Raw genomic sequence first — 12,654 nt, forward strand, 5'->3', positions numbered from 1 at the left:
CAATCTGATCTGAGTTTTGTTGATAATGAAGATAATACAGAATGAATCATAATATTTTGCACTGATATTCGACCTATGGTCAAATTATTTGTGTCGATATCAAGTCAAAATGCGTATACAAGAGTGATCGTGGGAAAAGAATTCGTTAGTTCAATATATAGGTTTCTTACATAATTACATACGTCTATTTATCTTCAAATTCTTCCAGCGTTCAATCCGATTTGTTGAAGAAAATATACGAAATTCAAGGTAGTGCTGTTGACGAGCTATAATCGAACCTACGTTGTGGACTCAAAAAATAAAATTCGAGTGGTCTTAATTTTTCACGGTTCGATTATAGCTCGTGAACAAAACTAATTCGAGGACATGATCTTTCCAGTGTTTAACTTTCTGTCAACGTAGATATTTCTCGGAAATATTTGGGACATTGTAAGGTAATAATTTAATATATGTACATATTTAGATCGTTGTCGATTCGGGTGCATTTTAGACATTTACATACAACACGGGATTTTACTATATGTCCCACCACATTACACTACAGGAAATGGAGGAAACGTTGCTACTCTCCAAAGGACGATGCAGAATTGATGGATTTGAAATTGACAAAGCGCAAGTTGAACGTACCTTCATCATGATAAAACCAGACGGGGTTCAGAGGGGTTTAATTGGAAAAGTTATCAACCGTTTCGAGAAAAAGGGTCTGAAATTGAAAGCCATGAAGTTCATGATGGTGAGAGAATAGTTATTTATTTAAACATCTTATTTACCTTTATGGTAAATTTTGCATAATTTGTAAACATATGTAAATATGTAGTGTAAAATTTGGAACCCTATTTGTATTTTTTGATAGCCTACTCCTGAACTGATAAAGGAAATGTACAAGGATGAAAAGCATGAGCCATATTTTGATAAGCTGCTTTATATCATGACCTGCGGTCCAGCGGTTCCAATGGTACATATGCAATTTGCATATTCGTTCCAATTGTTTTGCATTACGCAAAACAAACTTGAATTTTTTTCAAATTCTTTTAAAAACGTGTACGAATATATAGATTTGGGAAGGCGTGGACGCCGTGGGCGTGGGAAGAAGGACGATCAGCGAGTTAATTACGGAAAACTCTTTGCCAGGGAGCATCCGAGGTGATACCAGTATCCACGTGGGGAGAAACGTTTGTCACGGGGCGGACAACCAGCAAGAAGCGGATATGGACATTGCCCTCTTTTTTGGTGACCTTTTGGAAACGATGTCCAAATCAGTTTGATTTGTCTTAAGCAAAGAAAACTTCTAACACATGACGTGACGTATTACAGAAAATGTAAAATGATAAAACTTGTTTCAAATCATACGATGAAATAATGAGTAGAAATACAGAGCAAGAATTTTTTATAAGTTCAGAACAAGTCTTTGTACCATATTTCAATTTTTGTTTAATTTACCTCATGAGTCATGACGTGATCATTGTTACAAAAGTTGTTTTTTTAATTTAATGACGCAATTCCTATCCATTTTTTGATGTGACACTTTTTTATGATCCTATTAAACAATGTATTTTTGACAGCAATAAAAAGATAATTTCTTTACAAAACCTGTACTTTCGTCTGACTGTTGTATCCTCCACGCACATAGATTCTCATCTTTTTGTGGGTGTGACAGCCCTTGAAATCCAATCCCTGGGAAGAACAGAGGTCAAAATACTGTATTTTTACCAAGTATTTTGACCTTCCCTGCACGTTACCTGTTAAATGTGGCGACATTTTCGATAAGTGATGGATGCAAAATTTGAGATTTTTAGACAAATGATGAAATGAGACTCAATTTCGTCTCAATTTTGAGATTTTTTAAGCATACACTTTTTTGCACAAGTGACGTGAGGCGAGTTGAGTTGCTCTCCGTGGGAAAAATATACTTCGTCTCGTATTTTCTCGTATGGTCGTGTTTTACATAACGTATTTATTTATTTTGCGCATAAATGTGGTCACATTTTAACCGTAATTAGTCCAGTATTTTTAGAGTGGGGGGCAGAGCAGGGTTGTGATGACTAACGAGTCTCAGCTCGAAGAATTGGAAGTACTCGCATCCATTTATGAAGGTGATCCCAACTTTAAACAGATTAAGGATGACACATCCCAATATAAAGTAAGTTAATGAAATCATAATAATTAATGTCGATGACTTTAATAATAATTAAACTTGTATAACTTTAGCTAGGCGTTGAAGGAGACAAGTCTACCGTTTTAATTGAAGTTCAATGGCCTCCAGAATATCCCGAAGTGGTGCCTATCTTTAATCTTGGAGCTTTCTACAATAATCACCTGTAAATTATTTACAACACGATTAGGAGTAATTAAGACTTGTTATAATAGTAACTGAATGCCTACTGTTAAACAATTGCAGGTCTTCTGGTGCAAAATCTGCCTTACTGACCGCTCTAAATGACGAAGCCGAACAGAATGTTGGGATGCAGCAAACTTTCACGATGATCGAATGGGCGAAAGAGAACTATGACGCCCTTATTACGCCACACCTCTCCGAAGATGTTTTACCATCGCGGATCGAATCTATGAGTCTGGGGGAGAATAAGGTAAAAACAAAAGTACATATTGCCCTTTTGTAGCTGGAAACTGCTATTATTTCATCCTTATATGACCACCTGTCTCCTTATTTACTTATGACAGGGAAACGAGGAAACTGCTAAAGTGAAGGTGAAAAAGGAACAATTATCCAAAAGTCAGAAGAGGAGGGAGTGGGACCGTGTCGACAACAAGGGGGAGCGACCTCGCGGCTATGACTGGGTTGACGTGGTGAAACATCTCTCACAAACTGGGGGACGGCCAGATTGGGGGGATTCTCAGCAGCAAACTTCACTCCCAGACTCGTACCTATCTCCAGCTAATCTTCCTAGTTGAAATTATTATGTTCAATCAAACATATTATATCATCTAAATTATTGTGACAACACAACATGAAATTAAAGTCTATTTCGAATAATATTTTTAAAACGGTTAATTTGGAGAGTTAATACTTTTTATAATTCATAATATTTCATTGCATCTTTTATACATATTTTGAAACATTTTGAAATATTGACATATTTTGGAATACATTTTAAAACAAGACGTGAATCAGTTTAATCAGTAGGATTTAACGAGGCTAAAATTGTTTGTATCCAGTAAGCTACTTTATCGTAAGTTATAAGCATGGTTTCAATGGCTTAATTTGTGATTATAATTAATTAAACAAATTTTAATTTATGTTTAAAATTTTAAAGGTAGAATTTTCATTTTGTTGAGGAAAAGTATAATTCGACTCGTCCTCGTGGATCTCACCATCCCCTAGCCGTCAATCAGGAAATCGACCGTTAAACAGTAGGTACAGCCATTTGCATTTCTACTCTCATGTGCGATGCTGATTTTTGGACAATTTACTTTTATCTACTAACTACTAACACTTCCATAAGAGTCCACCCTTCCGACCTTTTACCCCCGTCCACGGTATTTGGATCTTTTTTTAAATCTTGTATGAGATTGAAGAAGTATCGACGCCACTGTTACAGAAACGATAAGACTCGACGAGACTACTATATTTTATTTCCGTAATTTATTTATTTTTTTCTATCGGTAACTGTTCACATTTCTTGTAATTCTAATTAAACTAAACAGTAAAACGATATAGTTAAGTATGTTGAATTTAACTTTCAAATCTTGCAGTTTTAGTAGCATTTTATTCTATAATTCATTTTATTCTATAATTATAAGCAGCCTTTTCAAATTATTGTCGAACTCGGTTAAATTGAATTGTACTAACTAACCCTCCTCATTACTCCTCAATTACAGGATTCGATATCGCCTTAACCATGGGACAAGGCCAATCCACTGCCTCTTCAGGGAATGTAGTTCAAGAGGAAGGTCATCGTAACAAGCGGCCAAGGTCCGAATTTGAAGCACCCCCTTCCAATCCGAATGTTCCTCCACAACAACCTCTACGACCCATTAAGCTCCGTGGTAAGATGTCAACATACAACGCCTCAAAACAAGGAAGAACGGGCCAAGAGGGTTCCTGGAATATAGGTCTAATCCTCAAGAACATCAAGATGAGGTTTGTCCCAACATATTCTAATTTCACGTTTCGTAAACCCCGAAGCCCAACTAAAAGGAAACGCGGCGACAATAGTGAAGAAGAAGAAGAAGACGACCAAGAAATAATGGAAATAGAAGATGAAAATGGCTCTGGAACATCTCAAGCAATCGTTCCGTGGAGTGATAAAGGGCGAAAAATTGCGCAAGGTTGGCGCAGATTGCAGCAACCCCCAAAGGAAATGGAACTCGATTGATTAACCTGTAACCTCTCAATTGTCTAATTTTACATTAATCCAGATTTTATTTTTAATCCATAATAGCTATGGGAACAATATATATATATGCCCCGACGCTATGTTGCCCATGTCAATATCCTCTCTCCACGTATATAAGGTAGAAAAAAACGTTCTTTGTGAGCCAAGCTCAAATGCTCCTCAGTCAGTGTAAATTCTGAATAAGGGTGACATTCATTCCTTTTTGAGCCGCTTTAATTCGGTTAAAATTTAAAATAGAAAGGAAAATTTTCTAACGTTTTAAAATTTTTATGATATTTGTACTGGGGCTGTTAGTAAAGTGTAGTAAAAAAATTTTATGTTATTGTCGGAATTAAAAGCTGAAATTGAATTTATACCAGTTCACAGTTTATCAAAATTATTCAATATTATGTTTGATAAGATAGGATAATTAGTTTTAGTGTCATCGGCCGGCTCCTTTAGTGCATTATAAGAAGTTTAAATTAGTTATAATGGGGTCACATTCGAATAAAGTGGTTGCTTATTTTTACGACTCGGATGTTGGCAATTTTCATTATGGTAAGTAATCCACAATTTAAATACCGTCACTTAATCTGGTCAAAATTAATAGGATGGATTATAAACATTTTTTTAAATATTAGGATATTTCAATCTGTTAACAGGGGCTGGTCATCCAATGAAGCCTCACAGACTTTCAGTAACACATAGTTTGGTTTTAAATTATGGGTTGTACAAGAAAATGCAGCTCTACCGACCTTACCGAGCCAGTGTTCACGATATGTGTCGATTTCACTCGGAGGAATATATCGAATTTTTGCAAAGAGTGACCCCACAAAATATTCAAGGATTTACAAAAAGTCTTAGCTCCTTTAATGTGGGAGACGATTGGTATGAGTGCTTACATAATATTTATACACTTTTGTAATTATTTTGTGTATACTTATCTTCTACTTTTAAAATTACAGCCCTGTGTTCGACGGTCTGTTCGATTTTTGTTCCATGTACACCGGTGCTTCGTTGGAAGGGGCAGTAAAACTTAATAATAAATGTGTCGACATCGCCATCAATTGGTCGGGAGGGTTGCATCATGCCAAGAAAACGGAGGCCTCAGGATTTTGCTATGTGAATGATATCGTCATTGCTATTTTGGAATTGTTAAAGTATGTAACAAAATTGTGTACAATTTGTGAAATTAAGTATTTTACATAATTTGATTACATTTTGTTTATTCAGATATCATCCCAGAGTTCTTTACATTGATATTGATATCCATCATGGTGACGGAGTTCAAGAAGCATTTTATCTAACGGATAGAGTAATGACGGTGTCTTTTCACAAGTATGGAAATTTCTTCTTTCCTGGAACAGGTAGTTTTTTATTATAAAGAATGAATTACAGGTTTTTGGTACATAGTTAATTTAAACGTTTTTTAAATATTTAACTTTAGGCGACATGTACGAGGTTGGAGCCGAAAGTGGTAGATATTACTCTCTTAATGTTCCATTAAAAGAAGGGATTGATGATTCAAATTACGCTCAAGTTTTTAAACCGGTTATCCAAGTATGTCATATTTCGTATTTGTTTTCCTTTGATCCTCTCTTGATTTCAACTTGAATGTAAAATTGTTGCTGTAATGATGTCCAGGGGGTCATGGAGTTTTATCGACCAACTGCAATTGTACTCCAGTGCGGGGCCGACTCGCTAGCAAATGACAGATTAGGTTGTTTCACCCTTAGTACGAAAGGACACGGGTAATAACCTCCTCTTGTTCATGTTTTGTTTAGTGTTATTAAACTAATATTGACTAAAACGTGTTACTTTATGATTTAGTGAATGTGTCAAATTCGTGAAGGAGCTAAATGTCCCCTTGCTGGTGTTGGGTGGTGGGGGGTACACCGTACGAAACGTTGCTCGCTGTTGGACATATGAAACATCTCTGCTAACCGATGAGTCTATTTCCAATGAACTTCCATATACTGGTAATTACTTAAATGTCAACTAATTTGTGATTCCATTGGTAAAATTGTAACACTCAATTATACTAATTCTTCTATTTCTTTAGAATACTTTGAGTATTTTGCACCAGATTTTACACTGCATCCTGAGGTTGTAACTCGTCAGGAGAACGTTAATACGAAACAGTATCTAGATTTAATTGTCAAGCATGTATTAGAGAATTTAAAAATGTTGGATAATGCACCCAGGTACAGTGTCAACAAATTAATGAGTTATGAAATTGTATGTATAATTTTAATCCATATTGCTCACTTTTAATCATCTTATTATTCCAGCGTGGAAATGCATGACGTTCCTCCAGATGCCTTAAGCCTTGATGTTGTCGAAGAATACAACGACAATGAAAGAATTCACCAATCTGAAGAGGATAAACGTGTCGAGCCCGCAAATGAGTTTTACGATGGAGACAAAGACCAGGATGGTGACACGGAAATGCCAGAAGACACGTGAACAATAACGTCAAAGTATTTACCACGTAATTAATCTTACTCTATGAAATAATCGTTGTTTATATGTAACTTGGCTAGGTATATTTGGGTTTCAGTTAGTTGAGCACAATTCCCCCCCCCCCTCCACTTATTATTCATAATGTAATTTACAAAGCCACGTTCTATTCATGAAACCTGGTTTTGAGCAGTACTTAATTTATAAGGGATGTTGTATATACTTTTACTTACTTTTACTTGCATGCATATGTAATGCGGTCATGTAGATGTTGGCCTGATCTGTGATCCATTATTTTTCGTAACAGGAATTATTGTTTATTGTTTATTATTATTATTGTTTCTTAGCATGCTCCGAATTGGTAGCTATATACTTTCAGTGAACGTTATATCCGTCCATCTGTCTGTCTGTCGAACATTTTGAAGTTCTACCGTCGAATATTTAGAACATCGGGTATAACCTTCGATCGTAGAGGTTACCAAATTTTAAATACTAACTCCAATTTTATGTGGTATCATTATTAGAAATAAGTATAAGGTATATGACATTACAAAATATGACGTGCCCTTCGGTGTGGGGTCAAATCAGCGCACCGCATAGAATAAGATATCGTTAGAACGCTGTGGGAAATGGGATGAAATTTGCAAATTGTTTACCTCTCCGCCACCTTGAGAGAATCGTCTAGTGTTTTGAAAATCATTAATTGGGTTTTGGATACGTATTTATGTACAACGTTCATTCAAAGTATGTACTACCGCTACTTTTTTTATATATCTGTTTACTATCGTTTATTGTTGAATAATACATTATATTTGGTTGTGTTTATGCCGTAGAAAAATGTTTTACCTTCACGTCAGCCTCATCGAACAATAGACAATCATACACAATTTGTTTCCATCACCATTACACTTTCATTCATTGTTAAGATGAATTGTGTTTTAAATGATTTGTAATTATTTAACCTGATTAAATCATTTTACAATTGGATGGATTTCTCCATGTTAAACATATTTTTAATTCGGTAATGTCCCAAAGTTTTATACAGTGCACTAATAGATATGTCTTATGTGGATACCAGTTTGTATGCTGAATTTAGATGTGCAAGTCTTTGCTACTGTGCGTGGTTGGTGGGTGGGTGTGTTGATTATATATTTTGAATAAATCCATGAAAAACAAAGCAACGTGTTTGCATACCATGTATGCAGCAATTTCATTTGTAAAATCGTACATAGTGACGGAATTCACGTCAACCTTCGTAAATTTACGAACTTTTGACGAAACTTACCAACATTTCTAAAACAATTTGTTACTTACCAACTTACAAAACTTTACGAAGAAGATGTAAGGCATGTTTTTGGTTCGTAAGTTTACGTGATTGATTACAGACTTACGAAAGTTGACGTGAATTGCCTACATACATATACAGCTCGATACATGGATAGATAATAAGATTAGGTTTCCGGATTTTGTCAGACTTTCTCCTCTGACGCCTCCACATCTTATTATCTTCTTCTCTCCTCTGTTGTATGTAACACTCTGTGTATAAAGACTGCTCCGTGATGAAATGGTTTTCTCTGCTAGTCGGACGGACGGAAACTGGACTTCTTTCTTTGCAAAAAATCCATGCAGCGTTGCGGTGTGTGGAGTAGTAGGAAAGCAGAGAAAAGGATCATTTATATACATACATACACAAACACACCATTACAAATTCGGGACGACCAGGACCGAGACTTTCTCTCTGCTCTTTCTCTCTTTCTCTGGATCATGGAGAAAGTGGTTGAGGAGTAGGGAAGGGTCCAACGTATGAGGAAATCGATACTCATGCCAAATGACTCACGGCCATAAGAGAAATAACACATGAATTAACAGTGCGAAACTTTACACAGCTTGCCTTCCTCTCCTCCTCCTGCTGGTGAAAATGGCTGATTTCGAATTTGAAGAATTTCGAAAATATTTCGACCGTCTCCCACAATACATCAAAGCTCCGGCAGATATTTATACGTAAGTTGAGATTACTTATGGTTTGGGAAAGTGTGTGGGTTGAAATTGTGGAAAAGCAGTTTTTACCAGACTTTGAAGAAGAGAGAAAGTTTAACTGATTCTTAAATATTCATGATACTCTTTTTTCAAAGTTGTCTTAAATTGAGGGGTGTTTTCACGGTGTGGATTTTTTAGTAAGATCCATCACCGTTTGAAGCAGACAAACTAGAGTTTAAGATTTTGTTAACCCACAGTTTTTTGTACATCACTTGTATGCATATTTACAGATTGGTGCACGATATCCCGGAATTGATGGAGGATGGACCTGAGCAGCAAAGTCCGAAATCAGGCCTCATCCCAGACACAGATTATAGCGAAAATATCGCAGAACCATTTTCAGGAGATTTGCAACTTATTCCAACAGACAGAGATGAACGTTTGAGTACGACGAGGAGACGGAGAAAATTACCAGAAATTCCTAAAAATCCTGCGCGCAGATGTATGTAAAGAAACTAATCATTTTTATATTATCATAGTAATGATTTTGTTAACTTGACCATGCTTGAATTTGCAGGGAATGAGGAAACACGCCAAATTTCATTAGCAGAAGAAATCTTAGACGCGGACAAAAATGTACGATCTTTGTCTAATTTTGGGAATGGATGTTTCGTACAGCAGCCTCAATTTACTAGTTTAGTAGCTAAAAGTGAAAATTGTTCCGGTTCGAGGCCAATTTTTATCCTAAAGTTGAATAGTTTTAATGGAGGTAAGAAAATTAGTGGAATTACATGATTAGTTTAGCATAGTAGTTTATTTTGTAGTTTTGTGAATCTAGACCATTGATTTATGGGGAATTCTCCTGCTTTCTCTCACCTTATTTTTCTTAATTTAATAATTGTAGTTAGTTAAATAAGTAGCTGATATATTTTCCATTCTAACAAAATTAAGGAGACGAAGGCAGTTCCCCAGATTCAGAACTTTATCCAAGTTTGGACTCTGGGAACTCGACCATTCATTCTGAAGACGGAAGCAAACCATACTCACCCCAAGTCCCATCCGTTAACGGTAACTACACGAGAACAATTCAATCCCTAAATCAATTAAATTTAACTAATCACACTAAATTTCTTGCCACAATTTAGAATCATTTTCTCCAGGATCTCCCACCTCATCCGGTGTTCTCTGTACTCACTTGGAAATACTAGAAGCCACACATCGTGGCTTGCACAAATTCGTGCCAAGACATCACGACGAAGTCGAAGTAGACATTGGTGACCCGATCTACATGCAAAAAGAAGCCGACGACTTGTGGTGTGAAGGTACATATCATTTTTCATGTACCATTTGATCCTGCATTATTCAACAGACTCATAAAATGTCATTTCATGTCATTACAGGGGTAAATTTAAGGACTGGGATGCAGGGGATATTTCCTTCCGCATACGTGGTTGACGTGGAATACAATGACTTTGACCCAACGGCCAATAAGGTGAAGAAAGAGAGGTATCTTCTCAACTATGTGGGCTCAATAGAAACACTGTATCACAAAGGGAACGAAGTATTGTGTCAAGCTGTCAAAAAAATATCACGTCACGAAGGCTACGTCGCGTCGCATAAGAGGCCCTGCATTTTGGAAATTTCTGACCAAGGGATTCACATGTTAGACAAGGCAAAGACTTCAACGGTGAGGGAATCTTGAGATAAAATTCATACAGGAAATTATATATTAATTTCTAACAATGAATTCTAGCCTAATCATGCACTTTCGTGTCATGATTACTTTTACGCACTCAAGAACGTCTCGTTCTGCGGTTTTCACCCAAAGGACCATCGATACTTTGGCTTCGTTACGAAACATCCTACACTTAATCGATTCGCGTGTCACGTTTTTATTTCCGACGACTCGACCCGGCCGGTGGCTGAGGCAGTTGGGTAAGTAAGAAATCGGGTGGAAATATTTGTAAGGATATTGGAAATATACACTTGAATTGATTTACATACGTTTTTGCTTGCAGTCGAGCGTTTCAACGGTTCTACAAAAAGTTTTTGGAAACGGCATATCCAATTGAAGATATTTACCTGGAGTGAAAATAGAAGGATTTAACCTCGGAAGGAAATTCCTTTCACTGACATACTAAAATACACACCAGTTAAACAATAACCTTGTTAATTTCCATGAAAGTGTGACTAGAACGCAAAAAACTTCCTAAATACGAAAAAAATAACATTTTGCTTAAAGTTGAAGCTTATTATGTGGAAAATAAACTGTTTGTTGATGAAACCAGTATTATTTGGTCATTAATTTGAAGCTGTGTCATACCACTGACGATGAGACTTACTTATCAGCTCCCAGCATACTCTCAGATTTTGGTTGAACTAGTGTCAATCGATAACAAATTTAATTGATATGAAATTCGCAAAACTTGCCAATGATCAGGTTTAGAAAAAAATGTTTGCATCTGAAGAGGAGAACACGTGCAGTAAATTTGGAAAGTGCAAAATTTGTCATGGTCAATGACCATTGGTCATCATATCAAATACTGATTGAGTAATTGATTAAAATTTGTCAACCTTAGAGCTAGTTTTCTCGTCTTCGGATGCAAATATCTCCGACCTGACCATTGAGAGATCGTGTCATTTAGAAATTCCATATTAATTAAATTTACCATCGATTGACACTAGTTTGCTCAAAATCCGAGACAATACGCTGGGTGACCTCCATTGTAAGATGACCTTAATAATCCAGATGCAAAGTCGAGACGTCGTTTTCGATAAAGATAAGCTAACCAACCTCTACGATGGCGATGAGCTTGGAAATTCGCATTGTATTAATCATCCTCGTTTTGATAATTCATTAATTTTCACATTTCAAAAGATACAGACAATATTTTATTATTAAATGAAAATATTAATGCACTAAACGTTTCAGTGGAGGCGAATCCACATTATTTTTAAAAAATTACCATTAGGAGACGTTACTTGAGTTGAAATTTTTAAGGAAAACTTTCTCGTATTCGGTGGTTGTTGGTTTGCTGGAGCATGAAAAAAAGCCGTCCTACAGCAAACCATGATTTTTTCTCCGTTTGCACGGGGATAAGCTGGGTACCGTTAAAAGTACCTGGTGGATTGTATCCATCGGATACCTAAGGGTTCTGTCCTAACGGGCGGGCCCACGACTAATTAAATCAAAAGACATTACCAAACAACAATCAGCAGCGAAAATTTATTTTATGTCTGTTGTTTTTTTACATTATGTGAAAATTGTAGTAACTAAATTTATGAAAAAATGAAATGAAATATGATTATTTATGAATGAAATTTGGCACTATCTGCCAATGGTAAGATTTGGCAGAGATATTCACACCCGAAGAGGAGAAAATCCGCAGTAATTTAGGAAAGTGTACAAATTGTCAACTTTATGGCGCATTTAAAAATTTGCGCACACTTTCAAATGGTCAATCAAACCTATCAAAGTTTCTACAAAATAACGAGTATCAAACCCTTCTATTTACTTTCACTTCCTTTCTCTTAACAATCTGAGACAACAATCAAACCCAATGTTGACATCAGTTAAACAAGTCATGCACAAAGTGGGACAACTTGAGACTTGTAATACATATTTTCATTTTAGCAATTTCAACAACATCCTCAAATCTCTCTCTCTGTCCAAAAGCTTGTCTTTCTTTGGCGACACAAATCTGACCGTAACAAGTTCCGGTTGTCAATTTGTTGACGACGACGCAAAAGCTCTTTGAGAATAGAGTGAATTATGTGAACTTAAATATAGATTTGTGCTTTCATTTGTTCAGTGGCAAAAGATCAAACCAAGTATTTATTGTGTTTGGACAAGAGTTAGTTTTTAGTCTACGTGTAGTAAGTG

At 36.1% G+C, this 12,654-nt stretch overlaps 4 protein-coding genes across 6 annotated transcripts; all 4 read left to right on the forward strand.

Annotated features, from left to right (window-relative positions):
• Positions 1-26: 26 nt before the first annotated feature.
• On the forward strand, positions 27-1,398 carry LOC110857007 (nucleoside diphosphate kinase). 2 transcript variants are annotated; one of them, XM_022105604.2, is made up of 5 exons: positions 27-249; positions 403-434; positions 545-733; positions 854-955; positions 1,056-1,398. In XM_022105604.2, exons 3-5 carry the CDS (start codon positions 548-550, stop codon positions 1,263-1,265), a joined length of 498 nt encoding a protein of 165 aa, XP_021961296.1. In that variant the 5' UTR covers positions 27-249; positions 403-434; positions 545-547; the 3' UTR covers positions 1,266-1,398. The 2 variants fall into 2 exon arrangements, with proteins under 2 accessions (XP_021961296.1, XP_021961295.1); XM_022105603.2 differs by having other exon boundaries at positions 28-249; positions 380-434.
• A 496-nt stretch (positions 1,399-1,894) lies between these two features.
• On the forward strand, positions 1,895-3,010 carry LOC110856841 (RWD domain-containing protein 4). Its single transcript, XM_022105412.2, has 4 exons — positions 1,895-2,140; positions 2,209-2,318; positions 2,399-2,585; positions 2,680-3,010. The coding sequence occupies exons 1-4, from the start codon at positions 2,039-2,041 to the stop codon at positions 2,908-2,910; spliced, it is 630 nt and encodes a 209-aa protein (XP_021961104.1). The 5' UTR covers positions 1,895-2,038; the 3' UTR covers positions 2,911-3,010.
• Positions 3,011-3,397: 387 nt separating this feature from the next.
• LOC110856759 (histone deacetylase 3) lies at positions 3,398-7,971 on the forward strand. 2 transcript variants are annotated; one of them, XM_022105297.2, is made up of 10 exons: positions 3,398-3,596; positions 3,838-4,892; positions 4,976-5,222; positions 5,300-5,494; positions 5,568-5,701; positions 5,782-5,894; positions 5,979-6,085; positions 6,165-6,313; positions 6,397-6,538; positions 6,626-7,971. In XM_022105297.2, the coding sequence occupies exons 2-10, from the start codon at positions 4,826-4,828 to the stop codon at positions 6,798-6,800; spliced, it is 1,329 nt and encodes a 442-aa protein (XP_021960989.1). In that variant the 5' UTR covers positions 3,398-3,596; positions 3,838-4,825; the 3' UTR covers positions 6,801-7,971. The 2 variants fall into 2 exon arrangements, with proteins under 2 accessions (XP_021960989.1, XP_021960990.1); XM_022105298.2 differs by having other exon boundaries at positions 3,399-3,596; positions 4,997-5,222.
• Positions 7,972-8,215: 244 nt separating this feature from the next.
• Positions 8,216-11,061, forward strand: LOC110856894 (JNK-interacting protein 1). The gene is made up of 8 exons (XM_022105481.2): positions 8,216-8,795; positions 9,062-9,273; positions 9,349-9,540; positions 9,723-9,839; positions 9,917-10,093; positions 10,172-10,458; positions 10,525-10,706; positions 10,790-11,061. The coding sequence occupies exons 1-8, from the start codon at positions 8,713-8,715 to the stop codon at positions 10,860-10,862; spliced, it is 1,323 nt and encodes a 440-aa protein (XP_021961173.1). The 5' UTR covers positions 8,216-8,712; the 3' UTR covers positions 10,863-11,061.
• The last annotated feature ends 1,593 nt before the right edge of the window (positions 11,062-12,654 follow it).

Source organism: Folsomia candida, unplaced genomic scaffold (genome assembly GCF_002217175.1).
Source record: "Folsomia candida strain VU population unplaced genomic scaffold, ASM221717v1 Fcan01_Sc017, whole genome shotgun sequence".
In the NCBI taxonomy this organism is placed as follows: Eukaryota; Metazoa; Arthropoda; class Collembola; order Entomobryomorpha; family Isotomidae; genus Folsomia; species Folsomia candida.

Excerpts from the sequence above, each read along its gene's own strand:
- LOC110856759 (XM_022105297.2), top strand. The coding sequence starts at position 4,826 with ATGGGGTCACATTCGAATAAAGTGGTTGCTTATTTTTACGACTCGGAT. Across the intron at positions 6,314-6,396 it reads CAATGAACTTCCATATACTG|AATACTTTGAGTATTTTGCA; the intron begins GTAATTACTTAA and ends CTATTTCTTTAG. Across the intron at positions 6,539-6,625 it reads ATGTTGGATAATGCACCCAG|CGTGGAAATGCATGACGTTC; the intron begins GTACAGTGTCAA and ends TTATTATTCCAG.
- LOC110856841 (XM_022105412.2), top strand. The coding sequence starts at position 2,039 with ATGACTAACGAGTCTCAGCTCGAAGAATTGGAAGTACTCGCATCCATT. Across the intron at positions 2,319-2,398 it reads GCTTTCTACAATAATCACCT|GTCTTCTGGTGCAAAATCTG; the intron begins GTAAATTATTTA and ends AAACAATTGCAG. Across the intron at positions 2,586-2,679 it reads TGAGTCTGGGGGAGAATAAG|GGAAACGAGGAAACTGCTAA; the intron begins GTAAAAACAAAA and ends TACTTATGACAG.
- LOC110857007 (XM_022105604.2), top strand. The coding sequence starts at position 548 with ATGGAGGAAACGTTGCTACTCTCCAAAGGACGATGCAGAATTGATGGA. Across the intron at positions 734-853 it reads AAGCCATGAAGTTCATGATG|CCTACTCCTGAACTGATAAA; the intron begins GTGAGAGAATAG and ends ATTTTTTGATAG. Across the intron at positions 956-1,055 it reads GCGGTCCAGCGGTTCCAATG|ATTTGGGAAGGCGTGGACGC; the intron begins GTACATATGCAA and ends ACGAATATATAG.
- LOC110856894 (XM_022105481.2), top strand. The coding sequence starts at position 8,713 with ATGGCTGATTTCGAATTTGAAGAATTTCGAAAATATTTCGACCGTCTC. Across the intron at positions 8,796-9,061 it reads GCTCCGGCAGATATTTATAC|ATTGGTGCACGATATCCCGG; the intron begins GTAAGTTGAGAT and ends GCATATTTACAG. Across the intron at positions 9,840-9,916 it reads CCAAGTCCCATCCGTTAACG|AATCATTTTCTCCAGGATCT; the intron begins GTAACTACACGA and ends GCCACAATTTAG.